This window comes from Mesocricetus auratus, unplaced genomic scaffold (assembly GCF_017639785.1).
Source record: "Mesocricetus auratus isolate SY011 unplaced genomic scaffold, BCM_Maur_2.0 Super-Scaffold_100004, whole genome shotgun sequence".
Lineage (NCBI taxonomy): Eukaryota > Metazoa > Chordata > Mammalia > Rodentia > Cricetidae > Mesocricetus > Mesocricetus auratus.
Window position 1 is genome coordinate 106,206,294 of NW_024429189.1, and position 25,683 is coordinate 106,231,976.

At 38.7% G+C, this 25,683-nt stretch overlaps 1 protein-coding gene and 1 pseudogene across 17 annotated transcripts in view; one reads left to right on the top strand and one right to left on the bottom strand.

Annotated features, from left to right (window-relative positions):
• Nucleotides 1-25,683, bottom strand: part of Tasp1 (taspase 1) — a 219,382-nt gene that overhangs the window by 30,285 nt on the left and 163,414 nt on the right. For 9 of the 17 annotated variants that reach the window (XM_021226385.2, XM_013112393.3, XM_040746378.1 and 6 more), the window contains 2 exons: nt 10,569-10,679; nt 9,967-10,062 (listed from right to left, as the gene is read on the bottom strand). The exons of 2 other annotated variants lie outside the window; for them this stretch is intronic. In XM_021226385.2, the coding sequence (XP_021082044.1) occupies nt 9,967-10,062; nt 10,569-10,679 (207 nt within the window). Of the gene's footprint in view, nt 1-3,729; nt 3,772-3,938; nt 4,021-9,966; nt 10,063-10,568; nt 10,680-25,683 lie in introns of those variants that run through there. 6 more of the 17 variants (XR_001196398.3, XM_021226387.2, XM_040746379.1 and 3 more) reach the window with 2 other exon arrangements.
• LOC106021013 lies at nt 18,154-19,088 on the top strand (annotated as a pseudogene).

A 25,683-nucleotide genomic window follows, 5' to 3' on the forward strand; every position in this document is an offset into this window, starting at 1 on the left:
TCTCCACAAAAACTGTCAAAAGCTAGTCATAGATGGGGAGGGGTCTCAAGAGGATCAGTCCATCCTCCCTCTGTTAAAGTATTGGCTACTGATAGATTCTAGGGGAGAGAAGTCATTTACTTTAGTTGTCTATCCACCAGCAATCCTGCCAACTTCCAATGAATTGTCTCAAACTGATGTCATGGGGGCTCTGATTAAACTCAGTAGGTTACAAAACAAAACAAGCCATGAATGTGGAAAGGCAGAATGTGGTAGTGGTTAGGGATAGGAGGGAAGAGAAAGGGTATGGGGAAGGAGTAATCAGAATGCATTACATACATGCATAAACTGTCAAAGAACAAACTTACAAAAGAGTTTGAAAATCATGTTTTCTAGAACTAGTGAGTAAAGATTTAAAGAAGAGCATGCTATTTGTAGTCTCAATGTACTTGTTTATAAATTTCTTATTAAAAATAAAGTGAAAAATGTTAATTCATTGTGGAATAAGCCCTTTGAGCTCTAACTAAACTAAATGAGAAAGCTAATTTCAACAACTAAGGCACAACCAAAACTGTAAGGTATTGACCATCTATTTTATCACATCACTACTGAAATACATCTCTTAAAATATGGAACGAAATCTGAATGGGAACACCACACAGCTAGACACAGCAACACTTTCTACTCAGTAACTCATCTGAAAGCTTCAAACCTGTCAAAGTAATCATAAGGGAAGCTTAGAATTGTTGAAAGAAATGCATTGACACTAAGTGCAGGACATCATTTTGGACTGTATTCTGGATTGAGGTGACAAGGGGATGTTACATAAACACTAATAAGACAAATGTGGACATGTGAAAATAAATTGTTTAGAAGAATGCCCTTGTTCTTCAGAAATACAAACTGATGGATTAGGAGTAAAGGAATTTAAATACCCTCTGAAATATTTGAGGAAAGTGTGTATGGAGAAAGGGAAAGATGAATGAGGATACAAAAATGATTTAGTATGGCAAGGCAACAGATGAATTTATGGGACCTATTTATTTTTTATTGCTTTTTTATTACTTTAATTTTAAATAGCTGGCTTCACATGTCAATCCCATTTCCCTTTCCCTCCCCTCTTCCCACACCCCCCACCATAATAAATAAATCTGTGATTAGGTTTAGAAAATTATTTTTCCAATTAAAAAAAAAGATCTTGTCCTCAAAACCAAACTTTAGAAATCAGGGCACTAAATAGACCACAAAAATTACACATTTAGAAACCAAGATCTGGCATGAAATAAACTTACATAGTTTGCATGTGATGGGAATATGTAAACTCATACATTTCTTACAACTACTAATTTATAAAAAGAAAACACACATCAGTAAAAATGCTAGAAATAATGATTTAGGTGCTACAATACATGTAGCAAGTAGGAAAATTAACAAAATAATAGATTAGTGCATCTTTAGACCCTCATCAGAAAATCCCTTTGCAGTAGATGGCCATTAATAAAGACCTACAACTGATCAATGTGCAGAACTAAGGGACTAACGGGTGCTCTATACCACATCCCTTCCTCCCAAGGCTAAGGAATATCATGGGAAAGCAGGCAGAAAGAATGAAAGAGCCAGGGGTAGCAAAAGACTGTAGCAAGATGGTGTTTTCCAGATGTAATGGCTATTCTTGGTTATCCACTTGACTACATCTGAAATTAACTAAAACCTAAATATCTGGACACACCTGCAAGGGATTTTTTTCTTAATAATCCAGATCTTTGAGGTGGGAAGATCTATCTTTTAATCTGGACCACACATTCTGTTGGCAATCTATATAAAGTACATGGAAGAAGGAAGGTTGCGTCTTTGAATGCTTGTTCTCACTCACACTAGCAAGTCCATTCTTTCATCAGCATTATAGCCTACTTTGGTGGGATTCTGGCATGTACTAATAAAGACCAGCTGAGACATCCAGCTTCACGGACTAAACAACTACTGGATTCCTGGGTCTTCTGTTGGTACACAGCCATTGCTGAACCACAGCCTGTAAGCCATTCTAATCAATCCCTGGCACTACTCTATTTATAATAGCAGAAAATTCATTCTTCCTAGATGTCTATCAACTGATGAATGAGAAATAAATTTTTCATGAGAAATGAGAAAATCGGTGGTTCAGATATATAATAGAAATTTATTCAGCTGTAAAATAAAATGGAATTTATGGGGAAATGGAAAGTCCATAAAGTATGGTAATTCAGGCTCAAATACATAAATAACACACACTCTCTTTAATTTGTGGATCCTACCTTCTACCGTGTATATACATGCACTTACATGGGAATGAGTGTGTGTAGAGCCACTAGAAAGCGATCCATGAGAAAGAAGAAAGGACTCTCTAAGGTATGGAGCAGAGCAGTAAAACGCATTGGCATGGAAGGGGGAATATTGGAGATGCAGCAATTTAAGTGGGAAAAGGAGCAGAGAGATGGAGGAAGAGGTAAGAGTTAAAAGACAGACTAATCAAAATGAACAATGTATGAAAAAGTCAGCAAAAGTGGTATAAATATTGTTCACACATACTTGCATGGAGAAATAATATCTTAGTAAAAGTGCAATAGTTTCTAGCATTACTGCTTTCTAGACATCTGTGACCTGCTTCCTGATTTGAAGGCTTTAATTATTCCACATTTAAAAATCACTAATATTATTTTAGCTATACAGAATGTATAAGAGATGCTACTTCCTTGTACCGGATCTTTTCAAGCACAATTATTACATGTAGGAGACTGTGAATTCGGGCAATATGCAGGACTAACGAATAGCCTGGAATGACTTGCCTGAATCTGTGAAAGTGCTGACTATGGCAATCTTTGTTGTGGTCAGACACAAACTTATTGCCATTGAGAGACGCTCCCGGCCTTTAACAGTACTGACTATTTTCCTTTGGTAGAAGCCAGTGATTATTTATAACTTCAATATTGATTCAAAAGGCCTTACTTTTGTTAGACTAAAGCCTAAGGAGTTGCAAGGTTCCTAGAAATACCTACACCATGGAAAAAATTTCCATCAGCCAACATTAAGAACCCAGTATTCCTACACAGGTTTAACATATGAGAAATGGACACAGGGCCTTGACAGTAGTCTTCTCTGTGAGATGATTTCTCAGCACATTGTGTCAAGTGTGGTATGGAAAGGAGCACAATGTGATAAGGTTTCTGTGCCAGGCTTAGATGGGGATGAAATAGCCACATGTGTGCTCCTCAAGAATGGTAAGGTAAAAGGCTGGAGAGATGGCTCAGCAGTTAAAAGCACCAGTTGTTCTTGATAAGGACCCAAGTTCTACTCCCAGCATCAGGCAGCTCACAGCTCCAGAGTATCCAACAACCCTCTGATCTCATACACAAATACATCAATAATGATCTCTTACCCAAATACATCAATAGGTAATAAAGTTTTAATGCTAGGTTAATGGCAGAACAGGGACAGTACTGTTTACTTAATGCTTTGAACAAGCGGATCCATTATGGAATAATGCTCAGGAAGGCTCTACTTCAATCTTGGTGGCTTCTGCTATATGAACCAGTCTGAAGGCCTAATGCAAAGCTTGACCTTCCTGTAGCATTTAAGTCACTACTTCCCCTAGTTACTACTAGAGCTACAAATTACCCACTGAATGATGTTTCTCCCAGGACACCTCTTTCTCTTTCTCCATCATCCACAAACCATCCTAATTACATTACATTTTATAAAATAAAGTGCCCTTACCAGGCTGTGAATAAGGTATTTCCATTCAAATGAATTCTCCTTCTAAACAGAAAAAAAAAGCAGTTGGCCTCCCCACTAAAAATACATACACAGATACACAGGCACATAGATACACATAAGCATACACACAGAGAAACACATATGCAGACAGACAGACACAGACAGATAGACCGACAGACACATACACACATACTCACATACATTCTTACCAATGTTGTTAACAATCCCCAGCTGCCCTGGCTCCTGTGACCATTTAAAACCTCTTCACTTGGCTTTCCATCCCAGAGTTCTCTAGAGGAACACGGAATCCTAAACTCAGAGCAGTCTTGGCTGGGCAGTTGCCAAATCAGCTGCTGCTCCTTAGCCTTCCTTGAGTGGAGTGGCATTCTAAAGAAACTCTGGACACCATATAAGTAACTACTTACTAAATGAAGAAAACTTCCCTTTTCAATGGGAAGGATGAGAACTTTAAATACAACAGCTTCCTCTTACCTGCTCCTGGCTGTTAAGTACTTCTTAACCCAGTAGGTGGCTTACATTTGTAAAACAATAATATACAAAAATGCTTCACTGTCCTGACACAGTCTGTACGAATCATACAAAGCATGTCTCATTATGCCCATGAGGTAGCCGAGCTGGCATGCTTCCCTGCCAAACTTTCACTAGTAAACTGTCTGGGTAGCAACGGAGGCTGAGTTCCATAGAATGTCACTTACACCAAGTTGAGGAGACAAACATTCCCTCTTTCCAGTGCTCATTCTGCTTTGTTAAATATTAAAAAGATGCTGACTTTACTAAAAAGTAAGGGATACATGTCAAACAGAAATACAAGCTCTAAGGACATTTTTATTCTCTTCCTATTTTATCCTCTTATTCCATTAGACACTGCTGTGGTCGGGGCCGCTGACTAAGATGTGGGTGATCTCAACCAAACAGAAAGGCATTCAGTAAAGCTAAGTTAATGGAGATGTGATTTTATTCATTCAATTCCCTTTTCTTTTAGGATTTATCTCATGGTCCAGTGACACCTACTACCCTTGAAACAGACCAAAGTTGACTATAAAAATTGCCAAAATTGCTTTCTGAGTTTTAGAAGAGCTACCACAAGAAGTACATAACTGCCAAAATTTGACCCAGAAATCTTCCTATTTTTAGAGAGAAAACTAAACCAAACAATAAAACAAAACAAAACTTCTGGCTAGATAATAGCTAGAACTATATTTCTCATAAAAGAGAAGAAAATGATAGCCAAAAAGTCTATTCCTAGTTTTAAAGGAATGTGTTAGTGACATTTAAAGAAAGAAATGTTCTTTTATAAAGAGTATCTAAAAATATTTCCAAAAACACAAATAACAGAGCACTACCCTAATTTGCTAATGCTACTCTCAGTTGCTAAAACGTTTAAATATTATATCTGTGTGCTTCCTCCTGACCTTCAATAAGAATTAAAATGTCAACCCATCTTTCAAGACAGCAATAGAGATGGAACACTTCCAAAACACTATTGTGGCACAAAAGAAATGAGCTTCCCACCATGGGAGATCGCAGAGATCCTCATGGAAAGGAAAGTTTTAATTGCGCTTTGCAGGCAACTCAGCAACCTCAGACAAATATCCACAGGGCCACTCTTCTTCTCCTGTCCTAGATGCAAATTTGCTTTCTCTTTGCCAGTCAGTTTATCAGCCATGAATACCTCCCAGAAGTGCCTTGTCATAGGTGCTCACAGAGGCCAGCACCATGTAAAGAAAAGAAGTGATGTTGCCGGTGCCCCAGAAGAAAGCTCCTTTGAACACATTCATTTATAGGCTTGCCAAATGTTTAGCCAGGAAAACCAAAAGTCTGGAGGAATTTAAAGTTGCAATAAAACAACATTTTATCTTTTGAATGTTCCAGGAAACATCAAGTCAATGCAATATTTAATAATAATAATGATAATAATAATAATAATAAAAACTACAGCATGTTTTGGTAACAGAAGCAACAACACAACAAAAAGTATTCAATAAAGAACTGTGTTCTGGAAGTAGAGTGGCAGAGGGAGGCATCACACAGCAGTTCTAATTGGCAACTGCACAGCAGTTTGATTTGATAGAGTTAAGCTGAAAATGATAAAGGAATTCATTATCCTTTCAGTTAGCTAGGAAAGAGACCAAAGAAATTCTCATAAAAGCTCAAGATCAAGCACTAGCACACAACATACCTTTTGGGTACATAGAAATATGAAAAGGGTTTAAGAAAAATCTGAAGGTAACTGTGAAATAAAGGTTCAGGAAAAGAAGGCCATAACATCAGAGAGGCCCACATGGGGCTTTCAAAGATATGGGTAATGGGCAATTTCTTGGGCTGGGTGTAAGGCCCACAGGTGTTCATTTTATTATTACCCTTTATAACTCACAAATTTATTATGTCCTTCTTTAAAACATATATGAAACATTGCACAGTAAAAGATGAAAACCACTACAGGTGGGTAAAGGGGTAGCCAGAGAAATGGAAGTGCATCATACTCAAAACTTAATTATCAGCAACATAAACACATTTCCAGATAGAAAGAACAAGAGTTTTTTTCTAAGTAAAGTGGGATTAACCTAACGGCAAAGTAACAATCACCATGTTTGCTCATAGGTGAATGCGAGTCTGAAATCCCGTCTAATATGAAGGAATACAACAGAGCCTTGAACCAAAGGTGATTGCCAAATATATACATCGATTCTGGGTTGCTTAAGATTTTCCTGAAATATAGGGATCCTATTGCACACTGGCCTGTCTCACCCAATGAACACTTATGGGAGAAAATCTTTAACTTCATAGACTCCGATCAAGACATGAGATATGGAATACAAAGAAGGAAATGTCCCACATAGCAGGATTGGTTGTTCATGGTTGCATATTTGCTAATTACCCCTCACTCACAAGGTTTAAAAAGCAACATACTCACTGTTCCCACTGGAGAGCCTGACATGCCTTTGTTTGCACATTTTAAAATATTGTTTTATTTTAACATGTATGGGCATTTTGCCTACAAGTATGTATGTTCACCATGTGCATGTCTGGTGTCCAGGGAGCCAACAGGACACTGAACCACCATGTGGGTGCTGGCTATCAAACCCAAGATCTCTGAAAAAGCAGCCAGTGCTTTTAACTGCTGACCCATCTTGCCAACCTCTGTTTGCACATTTCTTAGCCATACTATGTCCATCAGGCTTAAGAAAGCACTCCTACAAGGCCTGGGAAACATGCGATTATACTTTAGCAGGTAAAAATGTATTGGCCTTTTCCCTCCCTCTAAAAGCATATAGAAAATTAATTCTTTTCAGCTGTCTCATTCAGGAACAAAAATTTGCTTTGTGTTAAATGTGGAGTTTGTAGGCTGGGATTTGTCAGCATCTCTTGATCTGAGGAGTGGGACATGGCAGGCAAGTGTTGCAAACATGTTTGTGGCCACACTGTCCCTATACATGACTGGATACAGAAACTGTCTTCTGGGAGCCATTTAAACTATCTCTAAATCTTGTTCCTGGACACTCATTAGCCAAATTTTCAACCTATGGTGTCTGCTTTTTAAAACATATAAGGATATTTTATGTGACATTTCATTTTGCTGGACAGTACTCAGTTCAAAAAAGATTAGCTCTGGGACTAGAGAAATGGCTCAGTGGGTAAAGCGCTTGCTACTGAGTTTCAATTCCCAGAATCCACATAAAAGCAAGATGCAGTCAATTCCCTAAGGAGTGATGGGAAGAAGACACAGGAGAAATTATGAGATGCTCATAGGGTAGCTAGCCTGGAGTATGAAGCAATATGAAGAACAAGACAAGCCATGTCAAATAAGGAGGAAGGAGAGGACTCCTGACACTGCTTTCTGATCTTCACATAGTACACATCTGCAATCACATCCATGTTCACGTGTTGGGGGGTGGAGAAAGAGAGAGTTCTGCTAAGGTAATACAAAAACTATATTTGACACTTAAATTCATGTATCTAAGAATTCCTGGAAGCCTATTATGGACATGGCCACAAATTTTTTTTTTTCGAGACAGAGTTTCTCTGTATTGTTTTGCAGGCTGTCCTGGAACTCGCTCTGTAGACCAGGCTGGACTTGAACTCACAGAGATTCACCTGCCTCTGTCTCCCAAGTGCTGGGATTAAAGGTGTGCGCCACCAACACCCGGCTCATGGCCACAAATTTGAGTGACACAGTAGCTGCCCCACTTGCTTACAATGTGAGGAATGCCTTTCAGAAGAAGAATGCTCTATTCTATACAAAGATGTATCAAATCCTAGCCCCCTCTCTGGTTCTCAATGACCTATGACTTATCCAGTTATTTATTAAATAACTGGAGGGAAAAAATTCCCATCCTAGAAAGTGCGGAAAGCATGTTAGTATCTGACAGAGTCTCCTGTTAAGTGTCAGAAAGATGTAAACTGCATGGTACCAGCAGAGCAAATAAATACTTTGGAGAAAACTCTTCTAGAGAATTCACAGTTGAGCAAGGAATTAAAAATTGGTTACCAGGACAGTGAATTTCCAAGAAAAATGCAATAGTGAGGTCAAGTTACTGGGGGCAGGGAGAGGATGTCCCCTTGAAAATGCTATTCAAAAGACAAGGACTTGGGACATTGGCAATGAGTATAGGTAATAAAGAGTAAGTTGAAAATGATACTTGAGCATGCCCTCTAAACTTTTGCACCCCCAAAGTAACCCAGGTGTGTGTGTGTGTGGGGGGTGTTTCCTCAATTAAATGGTAAAAGTGAGCATAAGATAGACAAAATCTGAAAACGCTGACTCCATAGAAACTGAGAGTGGTTTAAATGCTTCCTAAGTCTGGGGAGAAGAGTGTGGTTGGCGCTTAGGGACACATATTATAGGTGGATAGCAGGAACAAGTTCTGTTGCCCACCAGAGTGAATATAGTTACCCATAATATACTATATATTTCAAAGTAGCTGCGAGAGAGTATTTTAGATGTTCTGTGAACAAAGAAATAATAAGCTTAAGTGACAGATAATTCTAGCTAGTCAGATTTGATCAATATACAATGCACAGAAAAACATGAAACATCACATTGTATACTAGTTGTGTGTATACTTATATGTCAATCAAAAGTAAAAGCCAGACATGGTAGAATACACTTGTAATTCCAGCAATGGAGAAGCTGACATACAAGGATAGAGAATTTGAAGCTAGCCTAGACAACAAAAAAATAATGATAAGAGATACATATTCTGGTCTTATTTCAGCACATTTTAGAAAGATAGTGAACCTTCAGTTTAAACATGCAGTAAATTAGTCACAAAACATCTACCACTCTTATTTAGGCCACTCTGATCCTGGGGTTGACCTAGTTCTTTTGGACACATTTTCATCCTTGCCTTTTTTTGTTTCAGGCCATTGTCTTCTTTTTTACAGCCATGACTTAGAGCCATGGTTAGGTTATCAACCCAGTTGCAGGTGTGTTACACAGAAAACGAGAATAAACAGGAGGTGTGAACTGTCTATGAGCTGATAGAAAAGGGAAGCCTGAACTGGGGAAGGCTGCAGGGAGGGGATGAAGGGTGAAAGCCCACAGTTCGCAAGGCACACACCTTTAATCCTAGCACTCAGGAGGCAGAAGGGGATCTCTGAGTTCATAGACAGCCTGGTCTACAGAGGGAGTTCCAAGACAGTCTGAGCTCCACAGAGAAACCCTGTCTTGAAAAAAAAAATAAACAAACAAAAATCCAAGGAGAAAAAAAGAGACCACAGTTCACAATACTAGTGACAATTGTCCCAGGGGTCCCAAAAATGAGAACCAAGATGTCCAGATGGGAACTAAAGACTAACAGAGCTACCCAAAGACATTTGCCACCAATGAAGTTCTTTAGACAAACTATGGCCAGAGTTCACTGAAGGCCACATATGATAGTATATAATCTATAGATTCCATTTGTATAAAATTCTTGTGTTAGTAGTCAGGATAGTGGATAACTCAGATGAAGACAGAGACCGGGGGATCGCAGGGACCTTTGGAGTGGCTATAAAGTTCAACCTTTTAAATCTGAGTACAGATTGCATTAGGTAGGCTCACTTGGGAATAATTCATCAAGAAAGCACAGTTATAATTTGTGTTTTCTGGATATATGTATACTTTAAAAATTAATTTAAAAGACACACCTAGAGTCCCTGCTACACATATTTTAAAAGAAGCTTCTATTTAGATAAATTGAATACAAAGCACCCCGTGGGCCATGGCAAACCCACCAGTCTTGATAGATGGGAGAGAGGAGGATTCATCCCACAGGTATGAAGCTAGACCTTCTTGGCTAGACTCAAGACTACACATCTGGATGCTGCAATCTGCAAAAAAAAAAATCATTCACCAACCCATCTGGAAAACAGTTTTAAGAGGAAAGTGTGGCAAGCATCTCATTTTACAGATGAGGAAGTGCCAGAGGACAGCAAAGTGCTACACGACAGTAGCAAAGCTAATCAGCCAGGGAACCAGGACTGAGGTCTATTCCAATAGCTCTTCACATAGTTTTCTTCCTTAAGAGGAAGGGGAACAGAAAGAATCCTGTTTCCGTGTTATTATATGTACTGCCATGGGTCACCTCTAATGTTTCATGGAATAAGACAGAACAGTGAGACATGCTATAAGACTTTACTGAAGCTCATTTAAAAACACGCTTTAAGCATAGTCTTAAAAATAAAGCAATGTTTTGTAAATTCTTCTACAGAAAGACAATAGTGCAAGCAGTGGGATATGATAGACATCAAAAGTATAAATTGCTGATGTAAGGACATAAGTCTTTTCACATCTTAAAAAAAAAAGACGCATCCCAATAGATGGATACTCCACTTACCCAGAAGTGTCTGCTTATTTGGGGAGGAGTCAGACTCTGAAGAACATCTGCAGGACCGGAGAACAATCACTCCACCAAGCACACCATCTTCACTGGCAAGGAAAGGTGAACCTGGGCAGAAAAGACTAGCAGTCACCTTTCAGTTACTTTTGTTTTTTCATTTTCAATTTCCAGTTCATTGTCAGAACAAATGTGGCATGAATGAGAACTTGAAAGATGCCCAGTTTCTGACAGGCATTGTTCATACCTCATATACACTTGATGGCAAAGGCAGTCTTATGCCTGAACAGGAGCCACTTGGCAAACGCAGTGCCAGTTACTGCCAAGATGACATGAGTCGGGGAGAGCGTGTACAGCACTGCATTTGGAACAGAACTGGAAACACCACCAGATTAAAGGGCCAAACAACTACACACACACACACACACACACAAAGTTCAGCATCAGCCTTTGATCAACCCTCCGAGATCCTGCGCAAGACTCTCCCTGCTGCCAGAGGCACACCACCAAGCACTTTGATTTACTACCTTAAATTCAATTTTAAACAATAAGCCACAAAGTTTATTACAAACATCTAAAAATGCTCCTGATGGTTTACACAAATAAGGGTGAAGCCGAATTTCTATTATGTGAATCTGGTGGTTAGAAACAGCCCAGCCTCCTTGCGATCTCACACACTGAACCATTGTGAACATTTTAAGAACATTACATTTTAAATCCCCTCATTTTTCTTCCCCAAGGACATCTTCTTGAACATCTGGCATAACAAGTAAGCACGTGGAGAACAAATGCAAAATTAACCCAACAACTATCAAAGAAAGTAGTAAAAATAAAACCAACCAAATTGGATTTGGGGGGAACTTCTGGTTAAATTTAGTAGATTAAATACATGCATTTATCTCCACGCCCTCCTCAAATCCCAGGGAATTTTGGGTGAAAAAGAGAGCAGGGATAAAAATGACTCAAAAAAAAAAAAGTAGATATTTGGGAAATGGAGGAGCAGCTATTTCCCTTGCGGACCTGGTGTTCGAGCTAGTTTTTATGTCAAGTTAACACAAGCTACAAAGAAGCAATCTTAATTTAAAAACAAAAAGTATTCATAGTTCATAGAATTGCCTTGTAGGGAGGCCTGTAGGGCATTTTCTTGATTGATGATTGATATGGGAGGGCCCCAATCACTGTGGACGGTGATCCTGGGTACTTTAAAAAGCAGGCTGACCAGGATTATATGACAGACTCTGAAAATCCCTCATGGAAGGCCTTACCTTCCCTGGGGAGGGGAAGGGAGATGGTGTGGAATGGGGGGTTGGGAGGGCTGGGGGACAGTGGGAGGAGAGGAGGGAAAGAGAACTGAGAGTAATATGTGTAAAAAGTTCAATAAAATATATATAAAAAGCAGGCTGAGCAAGCCATCAGGGACAAGTCAGTACGCAACACTCCTTCATGACCTCTGCATCAGCTCCTGCCTCCAGATTGCTTCAATGATGGGCTGTGATGTGAAACTATAGTTGATCTTTTCCTTTATTTTTAGATTTTATTTAAATTAGAAACAATCTTTAATAATAATAATAATAATAATAATAATAATAATAATAATAATAATAAAGAATTTTTCTCCCCAAGCAGCTTCTGGTCATGGTGTTTTATCACAGCAATAGAAAGGACTAAGACACTCATGAAAGCTAAATCTCAAGTTTCCAGGAAGTAGAGAACACTGTAGCAAGAGGAACCTTCAAAAAAGCCATCTAGTTTAGCTACAAAATTGAAAAGGGTCAGGAATCAGAGGCTTAAATCTCTGCAAATGAAAGTACAGAGTAGAGATGAAATGAAGGTATCTGGTTCAATGTCTGAAAGAATCCCCCAGAACAGTGCTCAGCAAACTATGCACTGCTAAGAATTAAAAACAAATAAACAAAAAATTTCAATGGTTTGCATTCAAAAGATAAGAAAAGAAAGATGGGAGAGGGGAAAAGAACAACGTGGGGGCAAATAGGTAGCAGGGACCACAAGAAAGCTTGTGAAGCCAGTGACCTTTATTCTCAGCCTTTTACAGAAAGCTTGCTTTCCTCGTTAGGATTACTATTGCTGAGATGAAACGTGACCAAACCTACTTGGGGAGGAAAGTGTTTATTTGGCTTATGATTCTTTATTGCTGTTTATCATCAACAGAAGTCAGGACAGGAACTCAAACAAGGCAGGAACCGGGAGGCAGGAGCTGCTGCAGAAGCCATGAAGAGGTGCTGCTTTCTTACAGAACCCAGGAGCATCATCCCAGACTGGGTCTTCCCCCAAGGATCATTAATTAAGAACATGCACTCTAGTTGTCTGCTGACAGCCTGACCTTTTGGAGATAATTTCTTAATTCACGTTCCCTTCTCTCAGATGCCTCCAGATGTATCAAGTTGACATAAAACTAGCCAGCACACTTGTCAATCCCTGATCTATGGTCCAGGATTCATACTAGAAAAGAGATGGATTCCCTAAACCTACAGAGACTGGATAATCCCCTTCCTGCAAACCAACAGACACAAGAGGAGAAACCCATTTGAGAGACACTAAAAAAATAGCTTGTCCTTGCTTTATGGCACGGGAGAAGTTGAAGAGGGTCAGGGATTCTGTGAAGAGGGAGACATAGGCAAGGACCCTCTGTCCCCCATCTCTGTATTAACTACTTGTCTTCTAGTGGTGACAGAACATTTAAGGAAGGAGGGCTTGCTTTGGCTGAGAGTTCAAACCTTCTTGCCACATTTCTATCAGGGAAATAATACATAATCTTGGCTTAAAATTTGCTTTTACTTGGAATGTAAAAAATAAAATAATAAAAAAACAAAACAAAAAAATGCTGATATGCACAAGGGTAAAAAAGAATTTGCTTTTACCTGACTGACTTTTTTTCTTACTAATTTGCTACATTCTATATCAAGCCAGTATATCTATGGCCACGTGTAATACAAATATCGTCCTCAATTTATTAATTATTTCAATTTTACGTATGATTCTTCATCTCTGGCTTACTTGTTTTTGATGTTCATGTAGCTAATCTGTTAACCTTTTTGGTTAAGGCTTCTGTGTTGTTAAGTTTTACAGGAAAGCCTTTGCTAGTGGGAAATTATGAAAATATTTTGCCCATGCCCATGTTTTCTACTAGTATTTTTACAAATACAGACTTTAATCTTAAGACGTCAAACTTGTGGAATTAATTTTGGGATAAAGATTGCTGTGGAGATCTTGTGGTAGACTTAGTTCACCTAAATAGCCAGCCAACTCCATAATAAAACTTTGGTGAAAAATTCATTCCTTGTCTTTTGACATAAAAATGTCCTTTTTCTACTGACTTAAAATATATTTTATCATATATTAATTTTCATATGAATTTGAACCCATAAATTTTTTAAATGAAAAATACTCTCATATAAATAGTCTATGAATTTACTTATAGTCTTGCAGCATATTCTGCTTGAATGGACCAGTTTCTTCTCAATTTACTCTATTTTATAATACAATATTTTGTTTTCACATTTTTAAGCATTCCTTAACAGTCTTGCCTTTTCGTCTTATTTAAAATTTTTTCTGGACATAATTTAAATAATGTTTTTGTGATTTTTGCTGTGAGTCAAATATACTGATAAAATTTCCTTTGGTATATGTTTGATACTTCTACTCTTAAGCTTTGATGAAATAGATAGATGCAACTGTAGAACTGCATCAGTTCTTAGCCTTTCGATCTACCGTATCTCATTTACCACTATCCACATTTCTAAAACAAACAAAGAATTCATGGTAAGTGATCTTCAGCCCGGTCTCACAAAACAACAAAAATCAAACACAACAAAATAAAAACCCTCATGTTTCCAAGAGAGGTTGGATATCACATTATCTGAGTGAGGTTAAAACACTCTGAATTGGAAAAGGTTTAATTCAACTAGTCAAAAGTATATGAAAGACTTCCCTGACCCAGTATTTACAACATGTAAACTATTTTAAATACTTTTGAAGGAACAGATGCTTTGCTTAGTACAGTCAAGATCCCATGTGTGTGCTAAACCTTATGCCATTTATCATATAGTTCAAGACGTCTCCCAGAACTCTATGTTTAAGAGCAGTATCTTTTGCAAATAATGTCTAAATGTTCAAATAATGCAAATAAACACGTGGAAATGTCTGTACCAAGCTCTGCACAAGGATCTTAAATGGCATTAGGCTATCAAGAGCACTGCACACCTGGTGCTGCTATTGTGTGTTTTCCCCTTTTTGAAGTGTTTTCCTAGTCACCATTTGTCCAGAGTACTGACTTTCACTCTGTAACCTGTTTATACATATGTTCATAGTTACTCACTGCTCATTCTGCTTGGAGATGGTGCAATTTTAAAAAGGTCACATGGAAAAGAGTACCCAGTGGACAGAATATTATAGGTTCTTATCTTCTACAGGGTTCCAGAAAATTACTGAAGGGCAGATCAACCACAGACATGGAAACACCATGAACCTGGTGTAAATAGCACTAAGAGACAACTAGTTCTAGGTATAGAGGAGAGTTTTCATATCAATAATTTCACAACTGGTTCACTAAAAAAAGGGAGAGGAATCAGGTGTAGAGAGCAAGAGAACAACAATGCTGAAAGCACCCAGCCTAAAGAAGGAACACACACACACACACACACACACACACACACACACACACACACACACACACGCAACTAACTGTGAACTGCAAAGGTCATAGGGCAATAGTTAGGATCTGGTAGGTCAGAGTACTTTGCTGAAATCCGATGAGCAAGAAACAAATAGAAATCTATGGTATAAGAGAAGCTTTGAAAGACTAATGGTTCAGAGGGTCAAGAGTGTAATACCACGTGCTAAGATCTTTTGCTTGGCAAGCTGAGAACACAGTAAGTAAATCACTAAGGGACAATTTAGTCTAATGGAATTCCAACCACATTTTTCATTATTTCAAAAAGTCTAGCAAGTACTGCTGGACACAGTTCCACAACGAGGAGCTTCGCATTATGAGTGTTCCCTTCCCACTGAAGTATCACATACGTGCACTATTCTTTTTTTTTTAATCCTATAAAAGGAAAGGGTTACTAAAAGATGATACATCACCTCCAAGAGTGTATGGATAGCACTATTACTTCTCCATTTACTAGTATTACTAGTTACTTACCTTATCAGGGTATTACTTACTCTATCCTACTTTGTATAGATCAATAAAAACAAACAAACAAGCAAAACACATAAAGTCCTGGATCCCTGGTTACATGCTGATGTTGGAGATAGCCAAGAGAGCAAAGATACACAACATGGAACTACTTAAAATAGCTCCATGGAAACTCAAACCAGGGGATAAGATGGAGACTGAAGATGAAGAATCCACTGCTAATGGTACTTTCTGAAAGGACAGTGTTTGAAATTTCAATAAAAGGTAAAGGAAGAACAATAAAAAGGTTATAAAGGAGGACACAACAAGCTAAGGAACTGGGACATGTCAAGGTCCTGAAGAGTTAAAGACTTGGGAATTTAAAAAAACAAAAATAAGATGAAAAAGCCCAACATAAACAGCAAGACCTGGAATGAAGCTGAGGGGTCAAGTAGTAATGCTATCTCATAGACCATGGCTTACTTGCCTACATTTGCATCTTTTTTCATAGTGGAAAGGCATCAAAGGGGTGAGAATATTTGAAGAACAAAGTCTTTAGAGAAGAAACTCAAACAGGATGTTCTGAGGAGAAGAGGTGGATCAAGCAGCTGTTAGGGAGAAGGAATAAAAAGACTGCTGAGGAGGTTTTTATGGAGGTCTAGGTGAGAGTTTTTTAGGGAGTCTAGAGATACCTCCACGTTCCATGGAGGGCCCCCTTTCATAAGCCCTAATAGAATATGGCAGGATGGCTGGAGGATGAATGGTTTCAGCCAGGTAGACACTGAAAAGAGCAGTAAGCTCTCCTCCTCAGCAGGTGGCCCATGTGTGATCCTGGTGGTTATGGACTTCAGTCTATCATTTAAATCCAGTCATTTATATATTCTCTTATCATGAAAACAATGTCAGCGCAGTGCCCTGAGGATGGATGTCAGAATTCTAGATATCTCGAAGTAAACTGCTATGAAATTCCTTCTCTGATCTAAGGCTCTGAATCCCTTCCCTCTTCTTATCTCATTATAAGCATTTTCTTTAGAGTTGCTTGAAACTCTCTGTCCATTCTGCTGTAAATTAAAACATGGCTGGCAAACACTTCCTTTCTTTCTTCTTTTGTCCTCTCTCTGAGCAGGCATCTCTATTCTGTCTTTCTATGTCTCTCTTTATCTGTTCTCTCTTTCCTTCCCTTATTTTTCTTATACCCACCACCAATAAACTTTCACATAAGTCACATCTGCAGGTCTGTTTCTCACCTGCTGTGGTCACTTGCCGTGGGACCTGCCATGGTCCCAAGCCTTCTTCCGTGGAACCCACTGAAGTAATACTGAGGTTGCATCTAATACATGCAACCCAAGCAGAAAGAAATATGCTTGCTCTACATACATACATCTAGCAAAAGAGCCAAAGGAAGAATGCTAATTGGATTGATAGGGGCAGCATGTTCATCCCTGAGCTAGCTAATAAGGTCAGGCTACTACTCTGAGAAACTAGATTAACCCCGCTCAAATTAGAGTCTGCATGTTTCTTCCAAGTTAAAAGAGGTTGTAAGAACTAAAGATAAGAGGTAATATTTACATATGTGCATAAGAGCATGGTATTTTGTTGTTGTTTTGGTTTTCTTTTAGCTTTTCTTACATTGGATGAAAGAAATTCCTTACATGGCTTTCAATACAACCTAATATTTCACAAATATCTTTTAACAGAAAATTATAATGTAATACTTATTGTGACTAGTTCATCAGCTCTCAACTTTTTATAGTCAAGTTCATGGTTCTCAAATACAGACATATTTGAAATAACATGTACCAGCAACAAAAACTAGTACTTTTTAAAAAGTACCACAAGACCGCTGTACAGTTTTCAGTTGTTTATTTTAGATTCCCTTTGTCAGTACTGTGCTGTTATTCACTTACGAACAAAGTAATATTACCAAATTATTTCTACTCACCAAAGTTTATTTAAATGACCTTTTGGCTTGGTTCCCAAATGCCTGGGTGAAGAACAACAAAAATGCTATAGATACAGTCAGTTTCTGCTATGTAAAACTCATAGTGTCCAAAAGAAATGGTACCCCAGGCTTTGGAAAGCTGCCTTTCTTCTGCAAATAGGAAACTCAACCACAGACAATACACCAACGTCTGTTTTTTAAGCCCAGTGGCATTATAATCCTGCTGTTGGCTGCCTGTGTCTACTGACTGACATAGTCTACACTGTTAGTCTGCTGCTGGTCAGCTCTGTTAGCAATGTAATATTTTAGAAGATGTTTTGTATTGTTTTTCTTATTTAGAAGTGAGGGCAGAAAAAAAAACCTAATTAACTGTTCAGAACATACAGACTCAGTTTTATACTAATATAAAAATACATCAGCCAAAGTTGGGTGGGGTAGAGAGTAGGGTGCAGTAGTCGGGGTGGTGGGAGGAGGAGCAGGTGGAACATCACTTTCAAATGGCAGCCCAAATTCCAGGAGGGCAAGAGAGTGCTGTGCTTTCATGGGCCTCTTCTCTATGAAGCAAAGTGTGTAAAGGTTGCCATAAAGGACAAACAAGTGAAATACTTTATCCATTACAGTGGATGGAATAAAAATTGGGATGAATGGGCTCCAGAAAGCAGAGTACTCAAATATGTGGACGCTAATTAGCAGAAACAGGGAGAGCTTCAAAAGGCCAATCAGAAAGAGTGTGCAGAGGGCAGGATGAGAGGGGCTGCTCCAGGAAAGAAGACATCTGGTCTGCGATAGAAAAATGTTGAAGTGAAAACAAAAAAGAACAAGCATAAAACACCCAGAAATGGAGATGGTGGCAGTACCAGTGAGACACCTCAGTCTCCTAGCAAGAAAAGAGCCCGGGTAGACCCAACTGTTGGAAAGGAAGAAACATTCATGAACAGAGCTGCAGTTAAAGTAAACATCCCTGAAGAGCTGAAACCATGGCTTGTGGATGACTGGGACTTGATCACCAGACAAAACCAGCTTTTTTATCTTCCTGTCAAGAAGAATGTGGATTCCATTTTGGAGGATTATGCAAATTATAAGAAGTCTCCAGGAAATACAGATCATAAGGAGTATGCTGTTAATGAGGTTGTGGTAGGGATGAAGGAGTATTTCAATGTAATGCTGGGCTTTCAGCTACTCTACAAATTTGAGAGACCATAGTAAGCTAAGATTCTTGCAGATTACCATGATGCACCCATGTCCCAGGTATATGGAGCGCCACATTTACTGAGATTATTTGTGCGAATTGGAGCGATGTTGGTCTATACACCTCTAGATCAGAAAAGCCTTGCTTTATTACTGAACTATCTACATGGTTTCCTCAAGTACCTAGTGAAGAATTCTGCAACTTTATTCAGTGCCAGTGACCCCTCCTGAGTACCACCGGAAAGCCTTGTGAGGGGCCTACTCTCTCTCTCTCTCACTCAATCGTGCTTGGTCTCTGTAAACAGTTTGGTTCTTAGTTCTTCTCTTGTACAAATGATGTACTTTGAAGAGCATTAGTGTATAACAGAATTGATGTTTGTTTTCTGTTTGATTTTAAACAGACAATAAAAGGAGTCAGTGCTCCTTTTCTTCTTTCTTTTCATTTCAAAGTTTCTATCAGTGTATTCAGTGATGGACAACAGAGAGACATGCTATAGAGTGTTTTTATTGCCTAGTTGACAAAGCTGCTTTTGAATGCTGCTGTGTCTGTTCCCTTGACATTATGCACTTTTATAATATGTTTAATGCTCTATGACAAAATGCTCTGATTCCTAGTGCCAAAGGTTCACTTCAGTGTATATAAATGAATTCTCATCCATCTGTGCTTTTTTTTTTTTTAAATGGTGCTTAAAGAGCCCATCCTTTGCAAGTCATCCATGTTGTTCCTTAGGCATTTTATCTTTGCTTAAATGTTAAAGAATGGTGGTTTGTTTCATGGTTTTTGTATTTGTGTCTAATGCACATTTTAACATGATAGATGCAATGCATCTTGTAGCTACAGTTTTATGGAAAAGTCAATCTTGTAGGAGTTGTTTTTGGATCTTCAATAATTTTTTTCTTTAAATTTCAAAAAAATATATCAGTCATATGAAGGGAATCTCTGGGCTCCTTGGAATATATATAGAAATTACTCCTATCTGGCATAAACTGAAGATTCAAATATGGCAGTTGAGAAGTAGATCAAATTATGATTTTCACATGAAAACTGCTTGAGTGAAAAATTATCGTTATTTACTTAATTTTTAAACTTGTATTTCATTTTCACTATGTGGACTTGTTGGTGAGGATGTGTGCATACATGTATGTGGGTACAGGTACACATGCACTTGTCTGTACATGTATGTGCAGGCCAGGGATGCACATTGGGTGTCTTATCTAATTTTGAGACATTCAGTGAACCTGAAGATGGCTGATTTGACTGGGCTGTCCTGAGAGTGGTATTCAGGGATCTGCCTGACTGTTTATCACAGTGTGGGGATTTCAGGCAGGTGCTATTATGCTGGATTTTATCTAGATTCTGAGGATCTAAAGTTAGGTCCTCATCCATGAGCAGCAGCTACTTTCCCAATGGAAACATCTCCTCAGCCTAGTAGATATGATTTTTTTCAGATACCCATTCCAGCCAAAGAGAAGAAGCTCTCTAATTTTTATGGTATTCAACAATTTTACCAAGTAATCTCTATCTAATCACTCTATTTTTAAACATTCAACCTTCCCACAAAAGCTTCGGGCATCTACTTTTAAATCAGGTATTTAATTATTCTCCCTTTAAAAATAACAATGAAACAGGTCACTCTAAAAAGCATGTCAGAGCCAGACATTGATGGCACGCATCTTTAATACCAGCATAAGGGAGGCAGAGGTAGGCAGATCTCTGTGTCTGAGACCATTGTGGTCTACAGACCAAGTTCCAAGGCAGCCAAAAGTTCAGTGAGAAACCCGGTCTAGAAAAACTATCAGACAAAAACAAAAAGAAGAAGTAATAAGAGCTCATCAAAACTCCCATAAATGGACAAAAAAAGGGAGGAAAGCAAGGAGATAATGAGAACAGGAGGAACAAAAGAAGTTAATGGGAAGTGTAATGAATAAAATATATTATGTGCATGTATGGGGATCTCATAAAGAACCTACTGTTTTTTGCTTTAATATATGCTAATGAACTCTTTAGAACAAGCATTCAATTCTGCAAGGAGCTTCCTATAAAACGTTCACTTCTAAAATGAATGACATCCTTGTGGAAAGTTTGCACCTACGTTTTTCCCTTTTGTACCAATTCCTCACTTAAATTCATTCTGAGTTCTGAAACTTCTATATAACTGAAAATATTCTTGAAGACCAACAAGACCTCAAAAGCACCTCTTTGAGGAACTGAAATGAGATCTGACTTCCCAGTTGGACCTATCCAAGGAGTACACCAGAAACCTTAGGACCAACTCACAAATATAACTCTAGCCCCATGTATGCAATTAACTGTCAAAAACACCTGTACACCAATATATCAACACATAAATTTCAATCTCACTGCATATTTAATGTTCTAAGCATGATACTGTCATTGTTTCTTGCTAGAATATGATTCCATATCCTTCCAGAAAACTCTCTCTATTTGACACTACTTTTCCACATGCTTGTCAGATTTAATTGGGAATCAAGCCCCAGAAAGGATGTATTTGAGTCTTTTAAGACACAATTCTCCTTCCTCTTCAGTCTAGTTCTGTTCAATCTATCACAGCCTAGATTAGTTTGTCAGTCTCCAAAGGCTTTTTCCTCCATCACAACACATAACCTAGCATATAAATATACTGCCAAATCTTATGTAGTTGCTTACTACATTTGGTGCAAATGTTTTTCTTACTTTCTCCTGCATATATTTTGCCTACCAGTTAAATTCTATCACTTATTCATGAAAACTAGGACCTGAGCTCCAGAGGTACTTGATTCACGTCCCTGTCCTTGAAATAAAGACAGAACACCTGCATCTGTTTCAATGTCTATGCCATTCTTTCTCTTTTGGAATTTAATAAGTTTTCTTAAAACAGAAAAGAAATGTATGTAACACATCATACGTGAAAGATTTTAGAAAGAACAAACATCAACTAATCCACAAAGGGAGTTGAAAAATTCAAAACCAACCATACTAGGAAAGACTCCTAAGTCCTCTTTTCTAGAGCTCACTACTTCCAACCTTCTTCAAACCTTCCTGCTTTCTTTATAGTTTACCATATCTGAATGTAAATTTAAAGACACTTTGATTTTATAAAGTCATATTAGTGAATTTGAAAAGTACATTTTAAAGACTTTTTACTTTATTAGCATTTATTAATTGTATGAAATGAGTTTCATTATAACATTTAATAGATGTTTATAAAACACTTGGATCATCTTCAATCCTTTTCACTGTTGCCCTTTCTCTATCTCCTTTCATGCAGTATCACTTTTGTTGTCTTTTATTATTATTGCTATATTACACAAACATATAGATATGTAAATACAACCTGATAAGTCCACTTAGTGTTGCTCATATATCTATGTTTTTAGGGCTGACCATGGACCAACCAGTACTAAATTCTCTACCTCTCAGCACTCACTAATTGCCTGTAGCTCTTCATCTAGGGGTGGGGTTTTGATAGATTCCCCCATCCATGATGGTGTGTCAACTGGTACAAACTGCAGTGTTTGAAATATAATATTGTTATTTGAACTCTCTCACATTGGTGTGTGTAGTTGTAGTGCATTATTTTCACCCTCACATACTATTCTTATTGATGGGTGTTATAGTTGTTCCTGATTCTACTAGGAGAAAGGCAGTGCTATGAACAATCATGCAAACACAATCTGAAATACACAAGCATAGCTAGGGACAGAATTTCTGGCTAACACATTCTACTTATAACAAATACTTTCCCCAAAACTGACTCTACCTGTTCAAAACATCAGTGACTAAAGCCTGTGTATCATATTTCTCTAACTAGTATCTATAACATGTAAAGTTATTCAGTCTGGTGAAATGTCTGTTGACATATTTTCTGTCTCACACAGTGATTATTTTTCTTTATTTTGGATTTATACATGAGGGAGTCTTTAAGGTCTGAGTTCATAGTAGAGGCTACTATGGATCCACAATGCAGAAAATAAGTGACCTTGGGATGATTCCCCCCAGTTGGTGAATACACAACACACACCCTACACCTAAGGTTCAGGAAAAATCTAGGAGGAGGGAGCAGAAAGATTTTAAGAGCTGGTGGACCAGGACACAGACTTGATATGATAGGAAATGGCACCCTTGAACTTATTAATATGAATGCCTAAACAAGACCTGCATAATGAAATATAGGAGACATGCCACTATGGATAGGGGAAATTTTACAGCACCCATCAGGAGATGAAGGGCTGCAGGCAATCAATGACTGCTAAGAGAGGAACAAGCAGTTTTCTCCAGAGACAAGCCCCCTGGGAGGTTATCTATTCCCAAATGGTCAGCCCTAAACACATGTACAAACATGAATGGAGGTTCATGAATTTAAGGAGAGGAATGAGAGAAGTTGGAGGGGGAAAAAGGGGTAGAAATGATATAAATATACAACTTATGTACAATATTTTCAAAATATAAAAATTTGAATAGAAAAATCTGAAGTGAAATTTAATCAAGAGTCCATCTTACACCCATCAGAATGGCTAAGATCAAAACCACCAATGACAGCTTATGCTGGAGACGATGTGGAGAAAGGAAACACTCCTCAATTGTTGGTGGGAGTGTAAACTTGTACAGTCACTGTGGAAATCAGTATGGTGATTACTCAGAAAATTAGGGATCAACCTGCCTGAAGACCCTGCAATACCCCTGTTGGGCATATACCCAAAGGAGGCACATTCACATGATGAAAGACATTTGCTCAACTATGTTCATAGCAACATTATTTGTAGTAGCCAGATCTTGGAAACAACCTAGAAGCCCCTCAACTGAAGAATGGATAAAGAAAATGTGGTATATTTACACAAAGGAGTTCCTACTACTCAGCATTAAGAACAAAGAAATCCTAGACTTCACAGGCAAATGGACAGAATTAGGAAAAACCATCTTGAGTGAGGCAATCCAAAACCAGAAAGAAACTATAGTATGTACTCACTATAAGTGGATATAAGACATAAAGCCAAAGACACCCAGGCTACAATCAACAACCCCAGAGAAGCTTGAACCCTCTTGAAACACATGGAAGCTGATGCAGAAATCCACATGCTAACCAAAACCTTGATGGGGAAACCCACAGAATCAGCTGACTGGGCTAGTGAGAGATGACTGACTCAGGTCTGACAATTCAGGAACCTGCTAAGATCTAACTAGAGTCCCTTAATACAAGTGATAATGGTGTGACTGGGACAATATATGAGGCCACTGGCAGTAGGTCCAAGATCTAACTTTAATGCAGAAACTTAGTGGAACCCATTCTATATGGAGAGATACCTTGCCAAGCCTAGACACTGGAGTGTGTGGGGTGGAGAGGTGCCTTGGTCAGATTTAGAAACTTCCTATGGGAGGCCTTACCCTCTCTGAGGAGCAAATGGGGGCCAGAGTAGGGGGAGCAGGAGGAGAGGAGGGAGGCAGAACTGGAATTGGAATGTAAAAAATATATTAATTAAAAAAGAATCAGAGAAACAAAACATTTATAGAGAATATTTTTCACACACTGATGCTTATAAATGTGCTTTTTTTTATTACTTTAGTTTTAAATAGCTTGCTTCACATTTCAATCCCAGTTCCCTCTCCTCCCCTCCTCCTGCACCCCTCCACCAAAACCCCCAGCCTCCCACCCTACCGCCATTTCCTTCTACATAGGGGATATCCAGAGTCTGTCATTTCGCTCAGGGCAGGGTGCAGGCACTCCCCTAAGAGTCCAGGCTGAGAGATAATCCTTTGTGTTATGGACACATGAAGTCCATTTGTATGCCGGGGATAAATACTGATAGGAAAAATACCATAAGTTTCCCAGGCCTCCTAACTGACTCCTTCACTCAGGGGGTCTGGATCAGTCCCATGCTGGCCTCCCAGCTGTCGGTCTGGGATCTAAGAGCTCCCCCCTTGTTCAGATCAGCTGTCTCTGCTGGTTTTGCCAGCCCATTCTTTGCCAATTTGCTCATCGCTTCTCTCTCTCTCTGTCACTGGGTTCCATGGGTTCAGTTCAGTGTTTAGCTGTGGGTGTTTGCCTCTGCTTCCATCAGTCACTGGATGAATGTTCTCATTCCTCTTCTCTGGGGGTACCATGCATATCTCTCTTAGGTTCTTTCCTGTTTCCAAGACTCTCAGTCAGTGGACTTGCAGACTGGCACTCTCCTGATCCATTTCTAAAATCCATATATGACTGAGTACACACCATGTTTGTGTTTTTGTGACTGGGTTACCTCAATCAGGATGGTTTCTTCTAGTGCCATCCATTTGCCTGCAAACTTCAAGATTCCATTGGTTTTTTTTCCCGCTGAATAGTACTCCAATGTGTAAATGTACCACACTTTCTCTATACACTCTTCAGTTGAGGAGGCATCTAGCTTGCTTCCAGGTTCTGGCTATTATAAATAATGCTGCTATGAACATAGTGGAGCAGATGTCCTTGTTGTATGAATTTGCCTCTTTTGGATATATGCCTAAGAGTGGAATGGCTGGATCTTGTGGTAGATTGATTCCCATTTTCCTGAGGAATCTCCATACTGCTTTCCAAAGTGGCTGTACAAGTTGGCACTCCCATCAGCAGTGGAGGAGTGTTCCCCTCTCTCCACATCCTTTCCAGCATAAATTTGTCTTCGGTGTTTTTGATTTTAGCCATTCTGACAGGAGTAAGATGGTGTCTCAAGAGTTGTTTTGATTTATATTTCCCTGATGGCAAAGGATGTTGAGCACTTTCTCAAGTGTCTCTCAGCCATTTTAGACTCCACTATAGTGAATTCTCTATTTAGTTCTGTACCCCACTTTTTAATTGCATCCTTTGGTGTTTTGGAGACTTGTTTCTTGAGTTCTT